This window comes from Anas acuta, chromosome 23 (genome assembly GCF_963932015.1).
Source record: "Anas acuta chromosome 23, bAnaAcu1.1, whole genome shotgun sequence".
NCBI classification, from domain to species: Eukaryota; Metazoa; Chordata; class Aves; order Anseriformes; family Anatidae; genus Anas; species Anas acuta.
The window spans coordinates 295,810-321,076 of record NC_089001.1 but is presented as its reverse complement, the minus strand read 5'-3'; the positions used below and the strand labels follow the sequence as shown (position 1 = coordinate 321,076).

General features: G+C 45.8%; 2 protein-coding genes across 6 annotated transcripts in view; both read right to left on the bottom strand.

Moving 5' to 3' along the window:
- Nucleotides 1–3,714: 3,714 nt before the first annotated feature.
- On the bottom strand, nt 3,715–7,270 carry PTS (6-pyruvoyltetrahydropterin synthase). The gene is made up of 6 exons (XM_068659343.1): nt 7,123–7,270; nt 6,507–6,586; nt 5,641–5,663; nt 4,662–4,718; nt 4,278–4,348; nt 3,715–4,139 (listed from the first exon to the last, which is right to left on the bottom strand). Exons 1-6 carry the CDS (start codon nt 7,194–7,196, stop codon nt 3,998–4,000), a joined length of 447 nt encoding a protein of 148 aa, XP_068515444.1. The 5' UTR covers nt 7,197–7,270; the 3' UTR covers nt 3,715–3,997.
- Nucleotides 7,271–9,539: 2,269 nt separating this feature from the next.
- Nucleotides 9,540–25,267, bottom strand: part of BCO2 (beta-carotene oxygenase 2) — a 44,188-nt gene continuing 28,460 nt past the window's right edge. For all 5 annotated transcript variants that reach the window (XM_068659331.1, XM_068659334.1, XM_068659333.1 and 2 more), the window contains 11 exons: nt 22,653–22,848; nt 21,332–21,543; nt 19,179–19,294; nt 17,301–17,403; nt 15,985–16,113; nt 15,687–15,847; nt 14,957–15,124; nt 12,559–12,696; nt 11,680–11,862; nt 10,559–10,669; nt 9,540–10,200 (listed from right to left, as the gene is read on the bottom strand). In XM_068659331.1, the coding sequence (XP_068515432.1) occupies nt 10,087–10,200; nt 10,559–10,669; nt 11,680–11,862; nt 12,559–12,696; nt 14,957–15,124; nt 15,687–15,847; nt 15,985–16,113; nt 17,301–17,403; nt 19,179–19,294; nt 21,332–21,543; nt 22,653–22,848 (1,631 nt within the window). In that variant the 3' untranslated portion in view covers nt 9,540–10,086. The remainder of the gene's footprint in view (nt 10,201–10,558; nt 10,670–11,679; nt 11,863–12,558; nt 12,697–14,956; nt 15,125–15,686; nt 15,848–15,984; nt 16,114–17,300; nt 17,404–19,178; nt 19,295–21,331; nt 21,544–22,652; nt 22,849–25,267) is intronic.

Below are 25,267 nucleotides of genomic sequence, written 5' to 3'. Positions count from 1 at the left end.
CTCAACCTCCCTTCCTGCTCTTTTCTCCAGCACTGCTTCCCTATGGCCTCATGCTGTGCTCCAAAATGGTGGCATTGCCCTCCCCGAGCCCAGGATGGAGCAAGCCACATCTCTTAAGGACAGCTGGGTGCACTACAGGGCAGCCAGAGGGACGGCTGCTTGCAGGACAAGGGGCTTGGCCCACCTCTGGGTGACACCACAGCTCTCACAGGCAGCAGCTCCTCTCCCAACAGCTCTGCTCACGGTGTCCTTTCCCAAAATCACGGGCTCTGAGGTCCTGTTCAGCCTCTTCTTCCTCCCCATGGCACCTGGGGCACAGGGGCTGCAAGCACCCTGCAGCCTCCACTGCGCATCCACAGGAGCCACGCTCCGGGGGTGAGCTCTAGGAGGAAGAGCTCCTGGTGGGGGCTGCCTGTCCCTCATCTGAAACGGCATCTGGATTATTTATTAACATGGTCATTGTTGGGGCTACAATGAAATATTAATAGCAGCCTAGGGAGTGGCACGTAATGCTGAGTGGCAGAACTTGGCTGCGCTCCGGATGGTGTTTTCCTTTTGCTGATCCTTCTGTAACGGTGTCCTTTTCGCTCTGCCCTGTTTGATATTTCAGACCTCATGGGAAAATGATCAATTGCCACTCCCCACACTGCAAAAGCTGGGGATGAACCCCGCAGTCCTGTGGTCATTTTGTTTCAAGCCCAGAGAAGAGGCTAAGATGTTTTCTCCTCGCCATGAGGCAGGATGGGAAAACATTCCCAAGGAACAACTAATTAAAAGGAAGAGCTGCTGCTTAACAGCTTTGCTTTGACACCGGGCAGTCTCAAACTTCATTTTGCTGCCCTGCTAGACAGAGCCACAGGGTCACAGCAGCTGAAGCACAACACAGCACGAGTGCAGCACAAGCATCTGAGATGTGGACTCCTTGCACAGGCTCCCCGTTCCCCCTGCCCTGCTGTACAGCCTGATTAAGGACCTTCCATGGGATGGGAAGGCAGACAGGGGGCTTCCCGCTCAGTCCCTAAATACCACACAGCACATTTCTGATCTTGCCATCATTATGCTGCCATTTACGTTTCTGTTTTCAACTCCAAATTGCCTCCCTGGACTCCCCCCCCCATCACCTGAGCAGTTCTTCAAACAGTTCCATCACTCGGTAACTAAGTTACAGCACAGAGATGCTTAATATTTAATGATGCCAGTTAATTCTCTATACACTTCTCCCCAACCCATGAATTTGGAGGCTGATTCCTGAAGACTTCCCTACATGGAGCTCACGTTCTCCTGCAAAGACCAAGACCCCTCAAGCAGCTGAGAGGAGGGAAGGCACACACCATAACTTCTTGGGACACTGGCAACTGCAATCCCAGCTTGGATAGAACCAGCCCCCTTCCCCCAAGCCATTTCCATCGCTGCAGATCTGCTGTGATTTAAACTTGACGGATCAGAGTGGAGGACCTGAGGCCATCCCCAACACACAATGCAGCAATAAAAACAAGTGGCCCAGGTAATGTGGGACTTGGTCAGCATTATATTGCACTGCAGTAAAAGATCAGGAATTTGGGCTAGTTCTTTTTGTCCCAGCTACCTGATTTCTGGTTAAGAGTAGCAAATTGCCGTGCTGTATAGATAACATCCATTTGTTTGCTTGTTTTTTGTCATCAGTGTCAACAGCTCATTACATTTCTGAGAAAGACACGACATGAAATTTTTGAGTCTCCATGATGCCCTGACCATACCAAAGGCTTTGTGGGTCGGAAGCAGCAGCTGTCACCCAGTATGATTTACAGAACATTAGCAGAGAGGCACGGTGCATCACACCAGTGAATTACAACATGGCAGGAGCATCCAGCTAAGGTGCAAAGCCTCCCCGGCCAGAGCCCACTGAATAAAAAACAACTGGTGCCACATCTGGAGTGAAAATGGTGGGGGTGTGACACTGCCAGCAGCGTGGCATCCCCCTCAGCTGCTCTACTGAGCACTGGTGTGACACTGGAGTGAGCCTTCAGCCACCCGCTCCCCAAAGCTCTACCTTTAAGGGCAAAGAAAGCAGTGCTGGGGCTCCTCCGCCAGACAGGAAGGTTGGCAGGAACATCCCTCATCTCCTTCTAGCCCTTCTTAGGAGCTCATCCACAAAGTTTGGGCAAAGATGGATGAAGACAGGAGCCAGCACAGAACCATCCTCCTACAAAGTGGCCACAGTTTGAAAGAAAGCAGTCAAGGTGTTTTCTGGAGCTGTAAAAATTACCGTACAGCAGAGCCAGTAGGAAGAGAGAGATACTTTACCTTCAGCCTGTAGTAACATGAAGCCAAGGTTAACTATTAGGCAAGCTTCATTAAACTTTTCTAAATGGTGCTGTTTGCTATCATTATTCAGCCACATAATTTCCTTGTAAAGCAAGGGAATTATTACCCTGGATATCACTTTTTAAATTATGCACATTTAGTTATTCTTAATGGCCATGCCTCCTAATTACTCTACTACTGAGGACATTGCTCGTGTGATGGAGAATTACACACGGTACCATCACTTCTGCCCTGGGCTGACAGATTGATCTTACGGCCCCTAAAACAGCCATGGGAACTTGTACAATCAGTGTTCCCTGACTGGTTTTACAGGCATTCCTCTGCCAGCACGTAGCTTTCACGGTATACCTACAGTTTCAGGAATCTTCAGAACAACTGGGTTAGCGTTCATTTAAGCACATTTCACAACTTTACCCTTTGTAGCAACAACAGTGCTGCCTCTCCTGATCTGCGAGAGGCAGCAGGAAGCTGCAGCCCTGATGACTGATGCATAGCGAGCACTCCTTTTGTCCACAAGACCTTTACAACAAGGGATTATGATGATGAAAATACCAAATAACTGTTGGTCGGTAAAACAAGGTGGCTGCTCTCTCCAGAAAGAAAGGGGAGAGCTAAATCCCATTCCTGCAGAACTCATAAAAGCCTCCCCCTCCTCCAAAAATAAATAAAAAAAAAGCTTCCAGAGGGCTTCAGTGACTATGGTCTCAAGGTATCACACAGGTTGTCTGCTACAATTTCAGCTGCCCACAATCAGATGCAGAAAGGCAGGTCCAGAAAGCTGAGGATTATATCTGTAGTTCTGTTCTGACCCTGAGCTGAGACAGCATCATGGAATACCCATAAAATGACTGCTTGCACCACAAGGAGTCAAAAACAGCTAGAATTTGCCAAGATGAAAAGCATTCTCCATAAAACTCCACAAGAGTGGCAACACTGGGACACTGGCTTGATAACCAGTACATCCCCCAGGCACCTGTGGGAAGCAGATGAGAAAAAAACAACAAAGTAAACCCTGAAGCTGGACCATGGTACTCCAGCTCCCTCCTGTGCAACACCAAGCCCTCAGCCACTGTGTTGTGGGAGCAGCCTGTAAGCCAGCCCTGCTGGACAAGAAGGAGCTGCTTTTATTTCCCCAGCTCCCCATACGAAGTCTGAACAATGTACCCTTCTCTTTGGATCCCAAGGGTTGCTTTGAAAACAGCTGCACTGCTCATGGTGCCACCTCCTCAGCCAGAGAAAGGTCTGCTAGCCACAGGGAGAAGTGAGACTGAAGCACAGCAAATGAATAAATAAATAAGCAAAACAGCACTAAAGCCAGGTTATTAAAAATCATAAATGAATCCGATGTTTAATTAGAGAAAAAACAAAGCCTTTGGTGGTTGTTAGGGATGTACACTTTGCCAAGTCATCTCCTTGCTAGAAAGCTGCTTTATTTAATGTGGTACAATTGCAAATTTCACATCAGCTTTTCAGTTTAATGAAACAGGAATGTCTTGGGAAAAGGCAGACAAATCAACAAATTCTGAGAGCCCAGACTGCTAGACTGCTGCAAGGATTCTTGTAGAGTATCTACATCAGTCCTTGTGAAATAGATAGTGGACATCTAGACCTCAGAGTCACAGGGAGCAGGGCTGAAGTGATCACAGACGTGACAAGGCAGCAGAGCTCCTGACCAGCTGAGCTTTAGTTCATTTTACTTCTCAGAGATTGCTTCTTCTCCCTTATAAACAACGATGTTCTGGTCCGTTTCATACACTTTGACTTTGTAGAGAGTTCCCATGGGCAGGAGCTTCTTGAGGTTTTCCCAGATGAACACCGCCACGTTCTCCGTGGTGCTGAGAGCAGAACAGGAGCAGGCTCAGAACCGATGGCAGCGGCATTTATGGGGCTGCACCCAGCTGCAGGACCCAGCCCTGAAGACCATTCCTTGGCCCTCCCTGCAACCACCTCTATGAGGAGACCCCGTCACTCACCTCACAACCTCGGCAAAGTAGGGCACGTCTTTATCCAGGTTTTTGTGGTCAAGCGGCTCCATGATAGCCTGCTGCAGGAAGAGAGCGGTGCCGTCAGCCATTATTTTGCACATGATGCAGCAAACCAAAGGCTCCTGCTACCATGTACAAGGCACCAGCACATAAAGAAAGGGTTAGAGCCCTGCATCCAGCTGTTAACTTCTAGCTGGAGACATGGTACTGCCTCACATCACTGTGCTCCAGCATTTCAGCCTTAAATCACGCCTTAATTTCTTCTTTATTTCCTACCATTATCAACTCGTCGTGTTGCCACCCTGGCACCAGACAAATTGCTAAGCTCTAACCAATTCTCACAGGGGATGTCTAGGAAAATAGTGCTATTACCTGCATATATTCTTTCAGGTCTGTCAGGTTTATAACCATTCCCGAGACTGGGTCAATCTGCAGGGAAAACAAAAGGCAGATTAGTAGCCTAGCTACAGGTCCTTATTACCAGGGCTGCTGTGAGCCAGTACAAATCAGTGAATATCCGAGCCACAAGGAAAATCTCTCTTCACCCTCACATGCTGAGCTCCAGCTCTACCCTTGTGATGTTCCCAAAGGCTAGACACAACACATAAACAACTCCAATGGCTCCACTCCCTGACACTAGGGAGGGGAAAGGCTTGAAAGAGTCTCCAGTGCAAGAAGTTAGCATGGCCACGGGCAGACAACAGGCATTGAAGTGCTGGGTTGAACAGTCATGGACAAAGCAAAGACCAGTCTGAGCTAAGGCAAAGTTCCAGTCTGGAGAAGGCAAAGCAGGTTCTCTAGTTCACAGCAAATTTGGGGAATGTAGAAGGCTTTACGAATCTAGTTGCAGGCCTGAACAGAGCCTCCCCTCCTCTGGGTTCCTGACAATTGGAAATTCTCAGAAAGGAGTTTAGAAAATATTGAAACAACTCATTCTGCAAAATACACAGAACAATGACAGGATGAAAGCTGAAAAACAACTCCAGAAGGAAAAATTATTTTATATTCACTGCAAACTACCCTGAGAAGTAGCAGAGAGAATTACCCATCGGACACACCGTGCCTCCCTGCGGCTCCATAGTCATCCAGGGGTGCCCCACAGCACCTGCACCAGCTGCAGCGAGGCTATGGCACAACAAACTATATGCCCAGAGGATGGTTACAAGCCTTAAACACGGTTACCTGCAAGTCCTTGTTAGAGGCAAGGTGATTGATAGTGACTTTGGGAAACCTTCTTCTACAGTGATATGTGCAGAGCTTCCACAAACACCCCAGGAAACCTAGCAATTAGCTGGAACTTCAGTACCACCCTGCTGCTCGAGGAACGGCAGAAAACGTTGATCACACTTACCTCTCCACGCACAGTGACTATAACTGGAGGAAAAAAGAAAAAAAAAAAGAAAAAGGAATTGTCAGGTCATGTATGTGCCACCACAAACCTGAGAACAAATTGCACTGGTAATCAAGGCAGACCATCCATTCATCACCAATTCTCCAGGACTGATGCAGGCTTCACAACACTCAAAAGTGCAACTGGTTTTATAAAATTGTTATCCGCTGCTTTAGGAATAGGGACTCACAGAGGTCATGCTCCAAGGTCTGATGCCCAGGGACACCCCAGCATCCCTGAGGAGGGATGCATCCTCTCCTTGCAGGCCCCATGAAACTAGATGACATCCCAAGCACCTGCTCCCCATGACATCAGTAACGCCAGGAGCTCTGGAGGACAGGTTTCAGGGCACCTACAGCACCCAGACAGAGCCCATCAGGCCTGTCAAGGGGGCAGATGTGATTTTACATGCATAGGGTATAGATGCTAGGAGAAGAACTTGTGAGGACAACTTTCAAATAATGTCTCTGGGCCGTTTAAATTGTGTGTACTTTGATTAGAAAAACCTTCATTCAAAACAAACAGTGATTTTGCAGATTCAATTTCATTCATTAGATGAATGGGAATTGAGATAAGTATTTATTACCTATTTATTTATTATTTATTTAACTTCATGGCTTGCACACCCCTGCCATTGTATAGCCATGCCCCCTTGCTGCTGAGGAATCACCATAATTTTGCTTGAAACAAGCAAACGACCACAACAAATGAGGCACTAAAAGCCACACCAGGCTGCTGGGACAGGACCGGCCCTGCCTGCCCAGGGGTTTGTGTGCGTTCACACCAGCCTCCCTCCGTACCCACAAGTGTGGAAGCCAGCTCCTTACCTTTATAGTTGTGCCCGTGGCCATTCGGATTATTGCATTTCCCAAACAGCTTCAGGTTTTCCTCGTCACTCAGTGCCTTACTGCGGGAAGCAGAGGCGGCATTTCAGCACTCACTGCAGATTTTCGTGGCTTTGCCCCCGTGACTGCTTTCCAGCTATTCCCTATAATTCTCTTGTGTCTAACCCATGGGCTCTGCCTCCCCAGCAGGCACACACACAACCGGAGGAGCGTTTGCCCCATGAAAAGGAGCCGCCAACGTTGGTTTTGGCTCGGTGTTTCTGTACACACGCTCCGTGCCAGGTGCCTGCTCCCAGGGCTGTTCGAGCACTGGCCCCGGGGACAGCACAAACCATTGGGGCTGCAGCAGGAAGCGGCAGCAGCGAAGTCCTACGCAGAATCAGCATTAACCAGCAAGCAAAATGCGCTGCTCCACGAGAAACGAGAGGGGAATAAACCCTCCCTTGGACCCAGCCGTCCCGAGCCCCCCGCGGGACCGAGCCCCCGCTAACCCCGGCCGGGCTCCGCAGCTCGGCGGCTCCCTCCTCCTCTTCCTCCCCTTCCTCCTCCTCCTCCTCCTCTTCCTCCCCTTCCTCCTTCTCCTCTCCCCGCCGCGGACCTGTGCAGCCGGTGGCAGGCGCTGAAGGACACGGCCCGGGAGAGCCGCGCCAGGCGCGCTGCGGGCGGTGCCATGGGGCCGGGACCGGGGCCGGGACCGGGACAAGGACCGGGACAAGGACCGGGGCCGGCTCCATCCGGGCCCCCGGGGCTCGGCAGCGCCCCCGGCGGGAGCAACGCGGCCCCGCAGCCGCCCGGTGCCGGGCCCAGCCGGGCTCCGCGGGTGCCGGTGCCGGAGATGCTCGGGGGGCGCCGTGCGGTGCCGGCACGGGGGTGTAGGGGTGCTGCTGCCGTGCCCCCCGAGCGGCTGCAGCTTCTGCCTGGTTCAGGTGCTGCAGATCCCAGCCCAAGAGACCCCCTGGGAAAGAACCCGGCTCGAGCAGCAGGGGGGATGCTTGCAGACCGGGACAGGACCAGGGGTTGTTGCAGAAGGTGACCCCAGCCCCCAGATTTGGGAGTCACGACTTTTGTTTTTCCTTTTTCAAGGCTGTCCATCCCGTAGGGGTAATGTCAGCAATGATTTGACCAGCAGTTTGGCTTGGGTTTGTTTTCTTTAACAATGACAGCTCCCCGAAGCGTTTTTATAAATGCACCAGTGCACAGGGGTGGGTCTGCCAGGGGAAAGCTGTCAGGCTCTCAATGTACTCAGGAGGTGTTCACAAAGCAATACCTGCCCGAGGGGGCTGGGGCAACTTCACAGATCTCATTCCCACCCCCCTAAAATAACTGCAGCACCATGGGACCTGAGGAGTGATTATTAAACTGTGAATTCCCCACCCCTTGCTCATCTGGTTGATTTGAGATGCTTTAGGTAAAGGAAGCACACAGCAGTCCTTCCCTGCACCACTCTCAAGAAGAGCTGCCAGATTCTTATTCCCTTTCTAGCCTGGCAAACCAATTTGATTTCTGGGGTGGTTATAAGCCTGCCAGACTTACAGGCACATGCTCCAGTAATGAGGTTCATGGGATCAAGTAGAGGAATCCATAAAGCGTGTGATTTTCTGAAAGCTTTGGGAGAGGGAGTGGGACTGGGAATCCTCAGTGTTGCAGCTTATTGCCCCATTCTGGGACCCTCCTGGTGCCCGGGGGGTAATGGAGCACATATGGAGTGGGAAAACTCCAAGTCTCAGGGCAGGATCCTCAGTTCTGTGTTATAAACTGTGAAAGCACAGTTTGTGAGGTAGCAGGGTACGGCCTGTACACACAACGCAGGCAGGGGCTGGGAGTGTGTGCTGCTGCAGCTTTTGAAACAGAGCAGGGCCTTTGCACTGCAGGGCATCTTTCTTCCCCTGCCCTGTTGATCAGCAGCGCTGCCTTTAGTACTCTGGAGGGCTGCAATCCTCACAGGGAACTTCTGACACTGCTTCTCCTTCCCATCTCCACAAGGAAAAAAAAAAAAGATTAACAAAAAAATTAAATAAAAAGGGGGGGGGGGGGGGGGGGACAGAGCGCTGCCCACCACCACTAAGCGCTCTCCTAGCATCATTCAGCTGCCAGCCGTGGGGATGCGACCTCGCTGGGGCTTGTCTCCTGGGGTGGACAGGCGACAGACGGGCGATGCTCCTGCGGCAGGGCTGGCAGCAGCAGGAGCCCCAGCAGCGGGGGCTGGCTGCCATCTGGTGGCCGTGGGAGAGCGGCTCTGCCCTGCAGCCCCCCTGTGCGAGCCGCCTGCCTCTCCCTTGCCTTCGCCCACGAGCTGAAAGAAGGTGAAAAAGGTCCGAGGGGAAATAAAGCTGGGTCATTTGGGTGGAGCGCATCAGCCCTGACTTGGTCGTGTTCTCTTTGGACTGGCTTCCAAAACAACAGGAGTCAAAGCAGAGCAAACTTTTAAATAGGAAGCCAGAGTTTTCCTTCGAGCTCTGTGGCATGAGTAAAGTTCCCTCTTTCCTCAAGAAATGGGCTCAAAACATGTCCCAGCCTTCTTGCAGTGAAGCAATATAAAAAGTCCTCAAGCCAGGAAGAAAATCCCTTGTCCAGAAAACGTTCATTTTTCAGAGTCCTTAGAGGAAGAGCCTTCAAGTAAACTACTTGGGTGCCAGTGGGTGGGGATGCATGCTGAGGGATGCCCTCCCATCATCTAACCTCACAGGCAACTGTCCAGGAACTGTAGGAGCCTGGATGAGGAAAGAAGTGTAAGGGAGGGTGTTGGCATTTGATCTGCACAACTCCAGAAAAAAAGGGCTATCAAGGCCACAAGGAACTACTACGTGTTTCATACCAGTTGCTTAAGAAGAAGGCAGGAAATGTTAGCCATCAGAGCTGCTTCCAGCTCTGCTGTTTTAGCAGGAGTATGATGGAGATCTCACATATCTTCGAGATGATATAGCATCACAGGGTGGGTCACAGTTGCTGCTGCTGCCTCCTGTGGCACAGCACAAAGTTGGCTGTAGTTCTAGTGAGTGCAGCAAAAGAAAGGAAGAAACTTCACAAGCTTTTATTTGAGGGCACAGTTAACGTATGGAGAAAAGCACTACAAGTACAGCTTCTGTGAGCATGTGTCTATTCTCTGGGGCTTCACTGAAGGCAATCTTTATGCAGTGGGGCCAAAATTACATCCTGTCAACAGGCCTACATGTTACCGGTTAGTTTTACTCCTCTCTTCTGCTTTAATTTCAGCCAAAGCCACTGCCCTAAGCACAGATTCTTGCTACCCAGAGAAGGTAATGATCATCTTAGTTTCCATTTTCTCCCTTGCAACCCTTAGGCATGGCAGCCTCTGTGAACTGCTGCTAACACTTCTAGCAAGATAGTCGGAAAATTAAGATAAAGCAGTGAGCTGGTAGAGCAATGGAGCTTCTGCCTTCTCTTTTCTGTGAACTGTTAGGAAAGCAACAGTAACTCAGAAGATACGATTGAGAAGAAACAGTTCTCTTCATCCTTGGCATAATGTAGTGTTGGGAGATAAAAGAAAATAGAGGTTTCTTTCTAAGCCTGACCTCGCCCTGAGTTACAGGAAGTGGCAAGGTCAGTGGGACCTAAAGATGCCATGGAATCCATAAGGCATTTCCACTGGGACTTCTGCTCGCCCCAGTTCTTTGAAGGTTTCTGCATCCAGAACAAGGAGGAAAGCACTTCGGTTCTGCAGGATGAAAAGAAAACCAGAATGAATGACCAAGCTGAGCTTCATCCCACAGTCCAATGCACTACATCTGTCAAACACAAAGGAGCCCAAACATACAACCAGGCACAACCAGACCTCACCAACTAAACCCCTCAGACAGTTAGCCAGGATCACCAAGAATCACAGAGGTCACCCAAGAAACATTGATGTTCCTACTTGAAGTTTATCTAGCTGTGCTTGACAGTTGCAGAAGTATACACCATGTAGCACAGTGCTAGAACTATCTGCCAGGGAGCCTTATATCATTTGTGTGTGTGTGGTTTAGAAAACATACCTAATACGATGTGGCTTTGATGAACTAGTAGGAGTAAGTTACCTCATCGGGGGAGATCACAACAGACAGGATGACTCCATTGTCTTCTGCAGTGGCATTAGGCACTGGCACAAACACAGGCTCTGATGGGTAGGATCCTTCCTCCTGCCAAATCTAGCAAGTGCAGTAACATAGGGACGTTTCATTTCATTAAAATTTGTCTACTACAGTTAGCAGAGTTACAAGTTACAGTGCTCCCCACAGAGTTACCCAGGCGTACTCCATGCCCCAAGGAACCTACAGTTCAACCTTTCAAGTCATTCTTTTGGTTCCACTACTATAACGATGGCAGCGTTGTGACAGCACATCCATTGTGCAAGGCACTGTGCAAACAGGCAGTGAAAAGGGTTCCCATTGCTCGTTTCATCCAACAGCTCGCACTGGCACGGGTACAGGCTCAGAAAACCTCACCATCCTAGCTGGCACAGCCAGCTTCTCACCTCCCTAGTATAGCTCACACTGGGCCCAGGCAGCATGGAGATCTATCAGTATCACCACCTGATGGCATAGCTTCTGCTCTTATTGCAGACAGAGCCACAGCACCCAGTGCTGGGTGGAAGGAGGGCACTCTTACTGCAAAATGAGTATCCAGAGCAGAACGATTAAAAATAGGGCATCTCTTTTTGAGGATTCCTAAATTCCTCTAGGCCCTGGGAAAGTCTCAGATTAACAGCTTAAAAGCTTTGGAGATCATTATTTCCCTGTTTATGGGAGAGACAGCATAAATCCCAGCTTGTGCTTGCAGGTGGGGATATGCTAAACCTTGTTTGTTACCAGTGTTACAGGTGTCCTGGCAAAATGCCTTGGTACCTCCAACAGCCTACGTTATGTGGGTATTTTCTATGCTATCTGGTAAGAGATAACTGTTCCGGCCTGGAAGAGAGAGACATATTTTACACAACCCTTCCTGTTTCCTCATCTATCTAGAGACCTGGAGTGATATCTTCTGTTTGGTAAGTGTGCTACGAGATGAAATCAGGAACATCATTGCAAACTCATACGGAAAAAAAAAAAAAAAAAAAAAAGCACTGAAGAACACAATGCCTGGTAAATGACAGAACTTGTAGGCCAGTTCAGGGGAATGACTCCTGGTGCTGAGAAGAGAGAAGCTTAGTTCACCTCACCTTGAAATTCTTGGTCTCCACGTCAACCTTCATCAAGGAATCTCCAATGAAATGCCGAAAACCACATCCATAGAAATAACGGTACTTCTTACCACTGTACTGAGAGTAATTAATCTGGGGGAACTCCAAACCCCCAAAGTTTTCAAAACCCTCGGGGTGGAGATTCTCATGCGTGCACCAGACCTAGAAGAAGTATGCATTACAGGAGCATCAGTTTAGCTTTGACTGGGCAGAAGAGCTGACTGGTCCCAACAACCCACTGCACAGCTGTTGCAGAGAAAAAATGTTTGAAGAGCCTGACATTGCAAAGAAGCAGGTAGGAACACCAAATCTACCTCCCTTATCTGTTTCATTCAAAGAATTGACTCATCTTCACAGGCAGTGGAAACTTCAAGGTCAGTTTAATGTAAAAAACTGAAACTGGAGTGAGTCCATGTAGTCCTGCGCCCCTGGCTGAGGAAAAACCCGGCTCCAGCACTCAGTAATGTGATGTACAAAGTACACAGACAGACCACTCCACTCAGAGCGGACAACACATGTTGTATACCACCTAAAGCCACACTATAGGACCGTTCAAAGCTAAAAGCAAAGAACAGTTCTGTGCTCAGGTGACAGCACAGGGGATTTTGTCAATGAAGAACTTCACATTCACCCACTTGTCATAAAGGCCTGTAACCCACTTGGGCACTTTTGGTAAACCACAGTCTGTCCTTGCTCTGTCATTTAAGGCGATGTGGTAGGGTTTGTATTAAAACACCAAGCCCCAGCTTAGTAATGAAAAAAATCTTGCTTGGTGGATAAGTTCCGAGAAGATAAAAGCACAGGGTAACTGCAATCTCACTACAGCTATAAATGCAGTTTTGCAAGTCTAATACATACCTTGCCATCCGCATCTTTCACAGCCTTTGCCAGTGTATAAGGCAAAGGGTTCAGATTCTTCCCCACAGGAGCATCTGAACTCATATTCAGTGGGAGAACAAAGCGACGGGGGAAAGTTCGTGCGACTGAATTATAAACCTATTACAAAGCCAGAAAGTTACAGTGATGAGAAGAGGAAAGTGCCATTTTGGACCAAGTGCCCCTTTTTGGAGCAAACCTGAAGTTTTGGACATACATCAACCCCTAAAATCTTTTCCTTCTATTAAATGTTTTACCTGGTTCTGGCAAGGACTCCGTTTGTTGCAGTACTTTACAGTAGAACACAAAAAGGCACAGAAAGAAAACAAGAGTCATCATTGCTTTCACAACTGGGTATGGAAATCACCCAGTTATTCTCCAGATACAGGCCTGGAAGATATGATGCACTCTGTTTTATTCAGCTAGAACAGACATACACTGAACCTTTTTAGAGCCTGTCCATATGCATCCCACTGGGTTGTGTGACTTATGCCCTTCTTGCCCAGCCAAGGTCATGAACTAATGGGGATTACATAAAAATGCTCAGCAGCACTGAGCATACCAAGGGAATACCCCTGCTGGAAACTCATATTCCACAGCCCCATGCTGATCCCGCTTTGTGGGAGCACAGAGCACAAAGTGTGAGTCCTTTGGAAGCTTGATGCCAGTCAAAGCACTGAGAAGCTTCCACATTATTTTAAATAATATGAGTCACTCAAGGAAGGAGCACTTCATAGGTGTATGAACCTCAGGAGGAAAACTGCTTGACTGTCTCAGATCTCTGTAAGACGACAACACAGCAGAGAACAGAAGACATTAGAGGCACTGGTAGACAACAGAAGAGATAAGAGGGAACTGTATGAAGGTGCATCAGGGGAGGTTTAGACTGGATATGAGGAAAAGGTTCTTCACTGAGAGGGTCATTGGGCAGGGATTCTGTGTTGATGTTTTTCAGTTACTCCAACTTGTAATTCACCAGTTGGATGTGAAACTTCATATGTTAATTTGGAAACCCTATGTTCAAATCTTTAGTGTTTCAGGCAGCCACAGAAAGCTGATTGGCTGAGGAACTCTGCTGAACAGAATATGAGCTAGTCAGCAAACAAAAGCACTGAACATGATTTGGGGAAAATAGACAAACATGCTCAGGCACGCCTTAGCCTTTGGGTGTAGGGTAATTTTAAGATTTGATTTTGAGATGAGTTACACTCGTATCTGTGTACACTTTAATGGCTAAGCTACTTGTCAGTTAAATAACATGGGTATTGGAGCATCTAATGTTGACATATGGACTCCTTCAAACATCAGATTACATCTCTTCTGAGCTCAGAGAAGGCTGAAAAAATGCTAGAATCTTTTTGCAGAACAAATGCCCATATCAACACTATGCTGTACTTGAATTAATTTTCATTGCATCTTGGGAAAGAACAAAACAAACAAACCAGAAAAAAAAAAAAAATGAAAAAAATGAAAAAAAAAAGCAACAACAACAAAAACAAAGCAAAGCAAAACATCCCTTCAGGGACACAGCTGTACACTTTTAAGATCAGAACTGAATTGCTTTCAGTCAGCTCAGACCATAGAGGAAGTTCTGATTTGTCTGAACATGTTGCAGAAATGTTTGCTCTTCACCCACCAATGGGTGGGTTTCCAGTAAACACATTTGCAGTACAAGAAACTCAAGACAACCCCATTTTTCCCCATGTATGACCTATGTAAAATAATGCCTCTTTTATGGTATTATATAGTACTTTTGACAGAGCTGGGTATAGTAGGTTATTTGTGGGTACATGCTGTTGTTAAGCGAACGTAGAACATAGGGATTTCCTGAATATCTGTGCTTTGTGATTTACATAATAAAGGTTGGGTTTATGAAGTAATGCCTCTAAATAACAGGGCTTTTTTTTTCTTTTTTTTTGGGGGGGTGGGGGGAGTGTTTTTGTTTTTTCCGTATAAATGTAGGGCAAAATTTCATTTTGCACACTTTTTTAGGGGGAAAAGTATTTCCTTTTATTACATGGGGATATGGAAAATGAGTATCATTAAAAATGAATTTTTAAAAGAAAAGCACATTCTGCCGGCCTGGTGGAGATCTATATCACACGCCAGTCTGTAGAAGTTTCAAGGAAATGCTCCATAGAGATTATCTGCTAAGAGATTTAAAAGGAAAGAAAAATACCAACATATCAATAGACCATAGTTTCAGTTTTTCCATATAGTCATAGTTCCTTTGCCTAGTCCTCTGCCTTGTGGTCTCCCTGTAATGTTCTCCATTCTACCAACATGAATTTTGCTCAGAAAAATAACTCCATGAGCATCAGGCCCTAGCAGATCCTAAGCAACACAAATGCAGAGCTCTTACCTAATGCAGAGATCTTACCTGATATAGATCTACACCACTCCTCCGCATGTTCTGAAGCTTGTAGGTAGCCAGAGTTTTTCCATCATCCTGGCAGCACAGGTCAAGGACCACACAACCATGATCTTCAAAGGCATTGATTTGATGGAAAGTAGCAAAGGGTTTACTATACCACTGTCCTGGCAGCACCTACAGTGACCATAATAAGAGAGACTGGCTTTTCTTCTCTAAATACTGGAGACAAGATTCAGAGACTTGCTCTTCTTGCTCTCATTTCATTCCCACTTATTCCTTACTGTTGTCTTATGCCCTTGAGTTGCTATGGAATGGCTGCTTTAAGCCAGGAAGTAGGCAGGTGCTGATGAAGAAAAGCCAATTCAAAGCAGCCCAGAATAGATTCCTTGCTGTCATGGGTCCATGTGTGCTCCATCCATCCATGAATGATGCTATAGACATCATTCCCAAGCTCTGCCTGACCCTGTTACATGCAACAGTACTCTATAGTAACCCCAAATTTCTTATTTTTGCCTGTTATTTTAGGGCTGGCAAAAAGATGAATCAATAGAGCAGAAAACACATGAAGTCACGCCATTTCTAAGAAACCAGCACCTGTGCTTTCAAAGCCTATACTCCAGTAACTTCTGCATTGATTCATAAAGCTCTCTGGGGCTGCTACCCAGCACTCTTCTTTTGAGATCTAAAATTCCAGCTACCGTTGCAGAGCTGCTGGAAACACGACAGAGACACCTACCTCCCCAGTGTGCTTATTCACCACATGGAAGCGAGTATTGTGCTGAGGCTCCCAGTTTATCCCTTCGGAAATGGGCTTCCCACGGAATTTGGAAGTGATAATCCGCATCAGATTCAGCTTGATGGGTTGCTCAATAAAAATGATATAATTTTCGCTCATCCCTGAAAAGGGAGCAAAGGAAGTACCATCAGAGCATTTGGCAAATGAGGCAAAAAATTGGAATCCAGGGGCAGAGGGCAGCAAACAGCCCCTTCTGCTTCACAGTAGGCAAAATCCATAGCATAAGAGACATTCTTACCAAAGCTGTGATAGTAGGAGGGTTTCATCTTATCCATTGGAGCAATGGAGCACAGCACTTTTGCTCCCTCTAACGTGTCACTGCAGTTTGACTTTTGTGGAGGGATCTCAATGATATTATACCTTGTCCCTGGAAAGAAGAACAGGTATTCAACACCACTGAGATGTGAGACTGTCCACATTCATGAAACTAAAGTCAGATTCTGTTCCTTTCTGTTTCCCTGGTGTACTAGGAACCACAGTCATGGGTAAACTAAACAGAAAACAAATGAACAAACAACAACAAAACATTTAGCAAGTCAATAAAACAACCAACAGAGGATGACTACCACAAAAAGATTTTAAAGGGTCTTCTCAGCCTGGTTAACTGCCATCTAATTTTTCTGTTTGCAATGAATTCCTCATTTTAACTCAGAGTATCCTAAATAAATAAAAGCATCAGGAAGAAACCAAATTCATAGATTATATACCAAAGCAGATGAAAACTTTGAGCTCTGGCGATGACTGAAGCTCATTTACTAAATATGAGCATGTGGGAAGCTATAAAGGGCATATCTGAATAATCATCTAAGGTTTAGTCTCTCCAGCTGAAAACAGCATGTGCTATAAAGCCAGATGCTGCTAAAGCCAAAAGGAAATGAAAACAGCAAGAATGAAAAACAAAACTGGGCAACTGCTCAGTGAATTGGAACTGGCTTGAGGTATAATAATAAACAGCAGTGGCTGTCTTCATAGGCCTCAGACACCTGAACAAGAGGGCCTTCAGCAGTGCCTGCCAGCTCTGAGCAACCATGTAGATGTAACTAGATCCCAACTTGGTGTAATGCTCCTGGATTTGAGAAGAAAATCTATGCCAGATAATTCAGGTTCACTGTGTGATATCCAAGTCACTGTAATAACTTCCATTTTCTTTCCTGTATACACTGTTATCATGCTTATCAAAAGCCAGTTAATGTAAGTGGAAAATGTGTCTAATGGCAAAATTCTTTCAATGAAGCTTCAACACTGAATGGGACTCCAAATATCATTCTCCTATTTTCCATAAAACCTTGGCAGAAAAAGTGGGGAATCCATTGGATATTCACAGACCAGAGTCAGAAGCATCTGAAACTACTTGTTGGGAGAAGACATTTTTCTGGGGCAGGCTGACAACCTGAAATTAGAACTAACCTGATTTGCCGTCATTTTGATGCAAAGAAAAACAGCAGTTTCAAGATCTCTAGACACTGAAGCTTCTTCAATAACTGCTCCTTGAAGCAGCAGGGAGCAGCCTGTCCTGCCTGCCCACTGGCCAGACCTGGTCAGATCCAATCTTACCATGTTTCCCATAGGAATTGCCCATGTTGTATGTCGTCCCATCAGATGCATAATGAGGATGAGCAGTGGCCCCATTCACTGCAATGAATTTGCTCCAGTCTACCTGCAAATCCCAGAGATTTTCAGTCAGTGCATGTTTCCAGTTGCTCTCTAGCAAGCCACAATTTCTAAACATTAGTTTTGATGAAGACTGAGGAAGAATAGCTTAATGACTATGGCCCTACTGTGAGATCTGAATTTAAGCCCTTTTTGTGCCTGAAATCTTCCTGAATCCCTGAAAATTAACCATGTTTCTTGGTGCATTCAACCTGCCAGTAAAATGGGACTAATAGCAGTAGCCATTTCCCTGGGAGACAGGGACATTACTATGGCCAGAAATGCTGACGTTGTGGGAATATTGTCCACAGAAGCATTTTAGCTAGGACCCCATGTAATAAGCACTGCAGACATGCAAAAAGAGACAGTCACTGCCCACCCCCCCCACCCCCCCCCCCCAAAAAAAAAAAAAAAAAAATATTTTTTTTAAAGCATACATAGCTAATCAATAGTCATTGTTCACTCTCCTCACACACACACACAAAAAAAGTACTTTCCCTTCCTGGGCTGGGCTGTGGTTTGGACTCAGACAGAAGAGAGGATGTGCTTGTAGGGAAGTCTGAAGAAAAAAAGCAGGAGGGGGATCGACACATGCATTGAAACATTAAGGCATGGAAGATCTGCTGCTTTTGAATACCAAGCCACCAGAAGATCACAAAACCACACCCTTTTAAGGCATCTCGAATCGGAGATTTTAAATGTGAAGTCATCCCTTCCATTCCTGCATTTAGCCCAAAAATGCCAGTCTACATCTAAAAAGCAGCTTAAGGGGATTTTTTTTCTTCAAGTGACAGGTTGGCTGAACAGAGCTGAACATTCAAACTAAAAATGCCTACACATCTTCTCATCACTAAATTGTGGTTTTACGAAACAGAAAACAGCAAATCAAACTCTCAATTTCAACATGCAAGTAGCATGCAATACCTCATAAACAGAGCACCTTCATGGTTCACAACAGGTCCTGTAGAGAGCTAGGGACTGCTGGAATGCCTCCCTCGAGACCCGAGGGTGTGCTGAGACTGCTATCTTATGATATTAAACAGTCCACAGTAACGTACAGGGAGGGCAGTTAATACTCAAGAAGGGCAAAATCCTTCTTCAGTCCTTCGCCCAGTGAGCCAGCCCAGCAAACATCCATACCCCCTTTAAAGGAGCCTGCAGGGGGATGCATAGCTCACCCTGCCATCTCACAAGCCATGCTCCGCCCTCAAAGACAGCCACGCTCCTGTGAGGCAGTGCAGAGGACATATGGGAAGACTTCTGCTCTGACTTTTGGTTCTTTTGCCAGCATGGGCAAAAGCAAAGTGGCAGCTACACTTGGACTTCACATTGGCTTCACCACCCCATTGTAACAATGAGGTTTTAGGCAAGACTTTGCAGGTCTGTAGTGTTTAGAGCTGGGGGTGTGTGAAGAGATAAAGGGAACAGATGGGAAGACTGAAGCGGCAGTTGAAGAATAGAGATCTGAGATCAGTGATGTTAACTTCTTCCGGTATGCACTTCTATTCTTCACGCACAGACAAGTACAGGCAAGTCCAGACAAGCAGCAAGCTCGGTGGAAAAAGGCCAAACGGAAATGAGTCTACATCTGTCTCTGCCCTGGTCTGCTGCAGTGGGCAGTGACTGAGTGAGAGCTGCCTTGCTGCTAGGTAGATTTCTCAGGGACTCAAGCACACAAGGCAGAGATGCTTCTGACTATGCCTTACAGCTGCATTGATCATTTGGTTTGCGATCTGGTTCTTCTGTACCACAAGCCCACCCCCTTAGCCCACCTGCCCACACCTTTTCCTTTGTTTCAAGTGTTTCTGGGTCCACTTTGTACATGAAGGTGTTCTCACTGCTGACGTAGTAGTCTCCTTTGTACACAACGTAGCTCACACTGGCATTGTCACTTGGCTCTGAAACAAAACCCAAGCTCTGTTTAAGCTTACATTACATCATATCAAGTTGGACATGTTTAGACAAAGAAACCTATTTGCAGTGACACTGATCCCCCTGTGGTTGATCAGAGATATCTCCCTAATCTACAAAGATACTCAAGAAATTCTCTGAACAAGTGAGTTCAGGACAAAAGGACGAGGACTAGCACTTGCTGCACATCTTTCTCAGCTCAGTGCTAGATACCAATAACCTACTCATGGTGTGTTGTTTCCTGGAACTAAAGGGAATTGATTGCATCAGCAGAAATCTTGAGAAACAGTTGCTGGGGAAGTTAAAGCATCTTTCACTGAAAGACCCCACACAAAGTTCCATGTACTCAACAGTAACACAAAAAAGCAAGGACTCAGGTTGTTGATGAGACAGGTCAGTGATAGTAACATCATTAATAATATAATTTAAAGAATATACTAGCACTGATTTAAAAAGCTATGAAGTGTAAGTTTTTTGAATTGACCTCTTAACTGTGTATCTGCAGTTGTGGAAGGCTTTTCTACCCAGAAGAGAGTTTTATGTATCTCAACAGCAATTAAATTTGGATGCTTAAGCCTTGTCAGTATTGCCAGTTAAGGTCGCACTGTTTATGTGCACAACAGGGCTCCAGGGTGAGATTCTTGTGTTGCTTCTTACGGGATCTGGAAACCTGCAAAAGAGCTCGAGTTGGACCCAAACAAAGAAACTGAGCTGTTCACTTTATGCATTCTGGGAAGACGTGTAATTCCACTAACCTCCTAGAGGCTTAAACAGGTTTTGTTTCTCACATCTGCACCAAATGCATTGTTCAGATGTTGTCAAGGAGCAACACAGACAAAACTGTGTTACCTTCAAGTAGGAGGCTCAATTTCTTTTTCATATTTCACTTACCACATTTTAATTTGCCTTCTTCAAATACACACAAACGTTAACATTCTAGTAAGGGAAGTGTGGAAATGACTCCAATGAAGCCAGCATAACCTTCATACTTTCATACGCCCTTTGCTTCTGACTTATTTCTTCATATCTCTCTTCCTCCCCAGACAAAATTTTCTCCTCGGACAGCCATATGAGGAGTCCCATGTTTGATTTACACCATTAAAAACAAGAGGCGAGACTTGAGGCTACAACGTGGGCTAAGGGGATGGCAAGGATGCTGTTTGCATGACAGGACTTGGGAAGAGACTGCTATCTCTTCCCCATTCTCTGAAATGGAGTCAGGGCGATGCCCCTTGAGAGCTACACACACACAGCAGTTAGAGCTGTTCTTGCTACTCCTACGGGAGACTGAGACCCACTAGCCAGGTGGCTGAGAAAAGCCAAGGAAAAAAAGATTCCCCTGATTGAGCACTGTGTGTACAGAGAACAAAGAGCCCAAAGCTGCCTTGAGAAAAGCCCATAGGACAGGTCAGAACAAGATCCTTCACCACAGGAAGATAAGAAGCAGAAGGTTGTCACAGACACATGCAACAAGTTGCACACTTTAGGTCCGTTCTGGTTTTAGTGGAAGACACTTGGGTTTAAATTAAGCCTATTTCTTTCCTAATTTATGCAGGAGTCTGTAGGCAATGGTACTTCCATTCCTGTGCAAAACACTCTCTTACCCTAACTTCTATCATCTCCTACACCTTAGTACAGGAAGGGAAGGATTAGCCCACTTAACCTACAAGCTTAGCAAGGCAAGGTGTTTTAAGGGCAAAGCTGTGTCTCAGGGAGAATGGCAGGTTGTAATGCTCATTATCAGACCTGTACAGGGTGTTCCTTGGAAACAATTCTGTTGGCTATTTACAACAAACTCTGGAAGCAAGTGAGACAGAGTGTCACTAAAACACTAAGCTGAATGTACATCTCCCAGCTACATCAGACACCGAGTTGTAGTAGTTACTGTTCCAAGAGACCATATTCTAAGAAAAATATGGGCTCAGAATAGGCCTCCACCAGACTTCCTCACAGCTCCTTAAACCAAACCATGAGCTCCCCAAGAAAGTCTTAGAACATTTCACATTTCTTAGAAACCCTCTTACTTGGCGTATCGAAGCGTGACATGAAGCGCTCAAACACACTCTTGCATGGGTCTGGCATTGCCAGTGTCCCAAATTCTGAGACCACGATGCGGTTGTGCTGCCTGTTAGTGAGGTACGAATTGCTCTGCAGAAACTTGCTCCGGTATGTCACTGTGCCATTCCTCAGCTGGAACTGGTGCAGCAGGGCCATGCCATCAAACCAGTGGTTATATCTACAAGCAGACATAAATAGGAGAACAAGAGTTGGACGCTACGTTATGGGCTGCTACACTGTTCCCTCTTGCTTTATTATCAGCTGTGACAAACTCATGTCCAGAGCCCACAAACAAATAAACACATACAGCCTTGTGATGAGCCTCAACTGAGTGAAACAAATAAAATGTATTTGTGGGTGAGGGTCCTGAAGTTAAGCACTGAATTTCAGAGAGATTGGGGCTCCCTGTATCACATCTGAAAACGGACCTTAGGAATTTCTGAAAATGCGAAGTATGGGGGAAATAATTTATACTAGTAAACCAGCCACTTTGAAGACTTCTGCAAAAGGAAAAGAAATTGTGCATTACTGCACAACAAGAACAGAAAATATTACTGAAAGCCCAATCGCACAAGGAACTTCTCAGCTGTTGGCATGATGTCATTCTCTCCAATACGAGAAATCTGTGAGACTTAAAGAAATATCTGGAAATATGTGGTTTTGTTTTGTTAAAGAAATCTCCAGAAATAATATCAATCACAAAATCAACCACAGAATGGCTTGGTTGTATGATCACCTTTGGCTAGTTACTGCCATTAGCTTTGCGGGAAGAATTCATCCATTTCCTAGAATGGCAGATCCCAAGCCAAAGGAAGGGGTTGCCTTCTTAAAATGTTTTGATATCTTGTTTTTAAAGTGAGATGGACTTGCTTCTAAAGCAACTCACAGAATTCGGCACAATCAATTTAGAAGTTGCGCCCTGGGTTTCAGAGTGCTCGCGGGATGGACTTTTGTTAATGACAAAGGACTGGGAGTGTGTATGTTTTAATCCCCAGCCCTGTTACCTCATTATACCATTCTGAGTAGGACACAGCCTCTCTGTGACTCAGCTTCTCCACCCTTAGTAAGTTAACCACACAGCTATTTCAGAGAGCCCGCTAAGAGTTTCTAGATGAAGGAGCAGCCGTTCTTAAAAGAATGATAACACAAGCATTTCCCCCTCGCCTGATTTCAAAAGAAATTACAAGGTGCCCCAGAGCAGTAGCAAGCCATTTGGGTGGGTCCCCTTTAGGTTTAGCTAATGCTCAGGCCAGAATCATTTGACAAATTCACCAAACCCAGACTTACTTCTCCTCGCCAAACTCAAATCTCCCAGGACCATTCCTCAGCAGATTGCCATTTATCCATTCAGGAATATGTCCTTTGACCTTTGCTGGGATGGGCTGGGGGGTCTCCTCTACTGTCTTCAGTAAGGGCGAAATGCATTGCAAAGTGGGCAAAGTGGTTTGCTCTTTTGATGGGCTGGGCAGGGATCTCTTTAAACCTGCAAAGAAAGCAGTGACAACAAAGAGCAAGTAACTAAGATTTTCACTTGAATGAGCAGAAAGTTGCTAGAGCTTGAGTTTGGGTATCTAGAACATTTGGCATCCTGCAAGCAGCCAATCTGTACCAGATACTCGAACTAAAGCTCTGCTCCCATAATACCCCACACATCCACAGAGAGACGAAAATCCAGTGGAGTTAACTTTACCTAGTTAATCCATTAGAGACACCTGTTCTGCAGGCAAAAGGAGGTAATAAAATGGGCAGTTTTCTTAGGGTCTTTCTTCTGTGCTGTGACTAGTGGTTCACCATCAAGCTTTATAAGCATTATTGATGCTACTGTATGCCCACATTTTATCCTTTTTTATTTGTGAAATGAGAAAAGTGTTTTGCAAAGTCCTTGACTGCAAAGGCTTTTGTATGCGTAAAACATGCAAAGGAAAGCAAGGCCAATACAGCACGGAGCAAACAGCATAGAAGACAGAGGACAAAGACTAGCAACATCCATTGCTTTGAGGTTTGAAATATGATAAAAGGTATGGTTCACTTCAGCTCCATGCCAGCAAACTGGATAGAGTGGATGCAAGGATTACTATATGTTAGCCAATATCCTTTACTATGCCATCATGGCCATATTCTCTGGCATTAACAGCTGTGAACTAATTCTGTGTTAAAAGAATTGCTCACTGCTTGCTTGCAGATGAAATCACTTACGGATGAAGTCACCAGTGCAGCAACATACGATTTAACAAAAAGTCTTATCCAGGCCCAGTCATGTTCAATACTACTTCAGACACCCCTGTCTAGGAATTCATCTGAGCTGGATTTAACCAAGGGTTTCTGAAACAGTGTTGAAAAACTGCGCTATGAGGTTCTTCACAGTAACCAACAGCATTGTTTGCAGCTAAAGGTAATGCATGGTTTTCCTAATGCTGGCCATTTCACAGTGAAGAAATTTTATACTACTAGTATTCCTTTCAGCCTGAGTAGTTAGCCAAAATTCAAGATCTCCCAATGATGGAATTTAGAAGAGGGGATACATCATGGCATCAGGTTCCTTAAAAACAAAGAGCTGTTCTTAAACAAAACTTTAGACATCCTCCACTGAATTTAAATAAATAAGAAGTTTTTCTACCCGTAGTACAAAGGCTTTTCTAAGAGAAAGACAAAAAAAAAAAGCAGCAAGGCAGCTCACTAAAAAGAACATCCCGGAGAACATCCCAGAGGATTCCCAGTGCTCTACTGTAAATCCAGGCAAACCATAGCTTGCTAAACAAACAACAAAATAATAGTTACAAACATGAATTCAAAGAACCCTAAGTCTTGGAAGAATACAGGCTGTCAAACACAGGTTGTCATGTTTTCTCTCTACACTGCACATGGAGGACTTTGCCAAGTTGGCAGCATTTGAAATGCAGTATACCAGAAGCTCAGACTATTGAAAGGTGCACAGGTCAGTTCTCAAACTCACCAGGACAATCCGATTTCAGAAGCTCAAGAAGGTAATCACTAGCTTTTCCCCTTGCAGACCTCCCCCCTCCCTGCCAAAAAAAAAAAAAAAAAAAAAAAAGGAAGTGATGTAGAACACAAATGAAACTGAACTGAAATATACTGACAGGGAAAAACAAAGCAGATTAAACAGATTTACCTGCAAGGATATAAGCAATAGGAGGAAAAGGTCATTTCTGATGTAGTCTCTTTTTTGCACATTGGCTGCAATATCTCCCCTTACTAGGATAAAAGCATAAATGAAGCGTGAAGAGAAGGGAATGCTGTGTGCTAACAGCACACAGTTATTAGCTCCAGTAGCCTGGCTTGCAAAGCCTCATCAACACAAGGATTGTTTTGGCAATCCATTTAGCTACAAAGGGGGATTTATCTAGAAAGTGTCCAGGCTGCTGCTTTCCCTCCCAATGCTACCACCTCCTCGACTAGCACAGGCTCCATTTCCGCAGGTCGGTGGAGTTGTTCTGCTGCCCTGCTCCATCCTCACCATTAGACTACTTAGCCCTGAACTAAACCAGAACTGATGAAGATTTAGGCACAAGTGAAACACTGATAGACAAGGACAGCGTGGCATACAGAAGTCCATTCCTGAACCAGTTCTAGGACAGAAGAAAAAAAAAAAAAAAAAAAAAAAGATTCCAGTCAGATAATCAAACTCCACCTGAATTTTGAGGGAGCTATTTGTTCTGGTTATACCACTCACTTTCACCACTGCAGATGCTTGTTCTAGCCTACCTTCTTTAATCCAAGTAAGTGAATTTACACAGGTTGCACAATTTATCCGTGAACCCCTGAAACCACGTATTCACACCTAGAGGAAACATGCTGTTTCAGAGCAGGAGGTTATCTGTATAAGAACTGTGCTGGCACACAGCATTTGCCTGAGCTTGCTTCTTTAGGACAGCTTGAGACAG

What these genes read in the sequence shown, in the direction of transcription:
- PTS (XM_068659343.1), bottom strand. Translation starts at nt 7,196, where the DNA reads ATGGCACCGCCCGCAGCGCGCCTGGCGCGGCTCTCCCGGGCCGTGTCC. An exon ending in CCACGGGCACAACTATAAAG is followed by an intron (nt 5,664 to 6,506) that starts GTAAGGAGCTGG and finishes TTTTTCCTCCAG; the next exon opens with TTATAGTCACTGTGCGTGGA. An exon ending in TAGTCACTGTGCGTGGAGAG is followed by an intron (nt 4,719 to 5,640) that starts GTAAGTGTGATC and finishes TTTTCCCTGCAG; the next exon opens with ATTGACCCAGTCTCGGGAAT.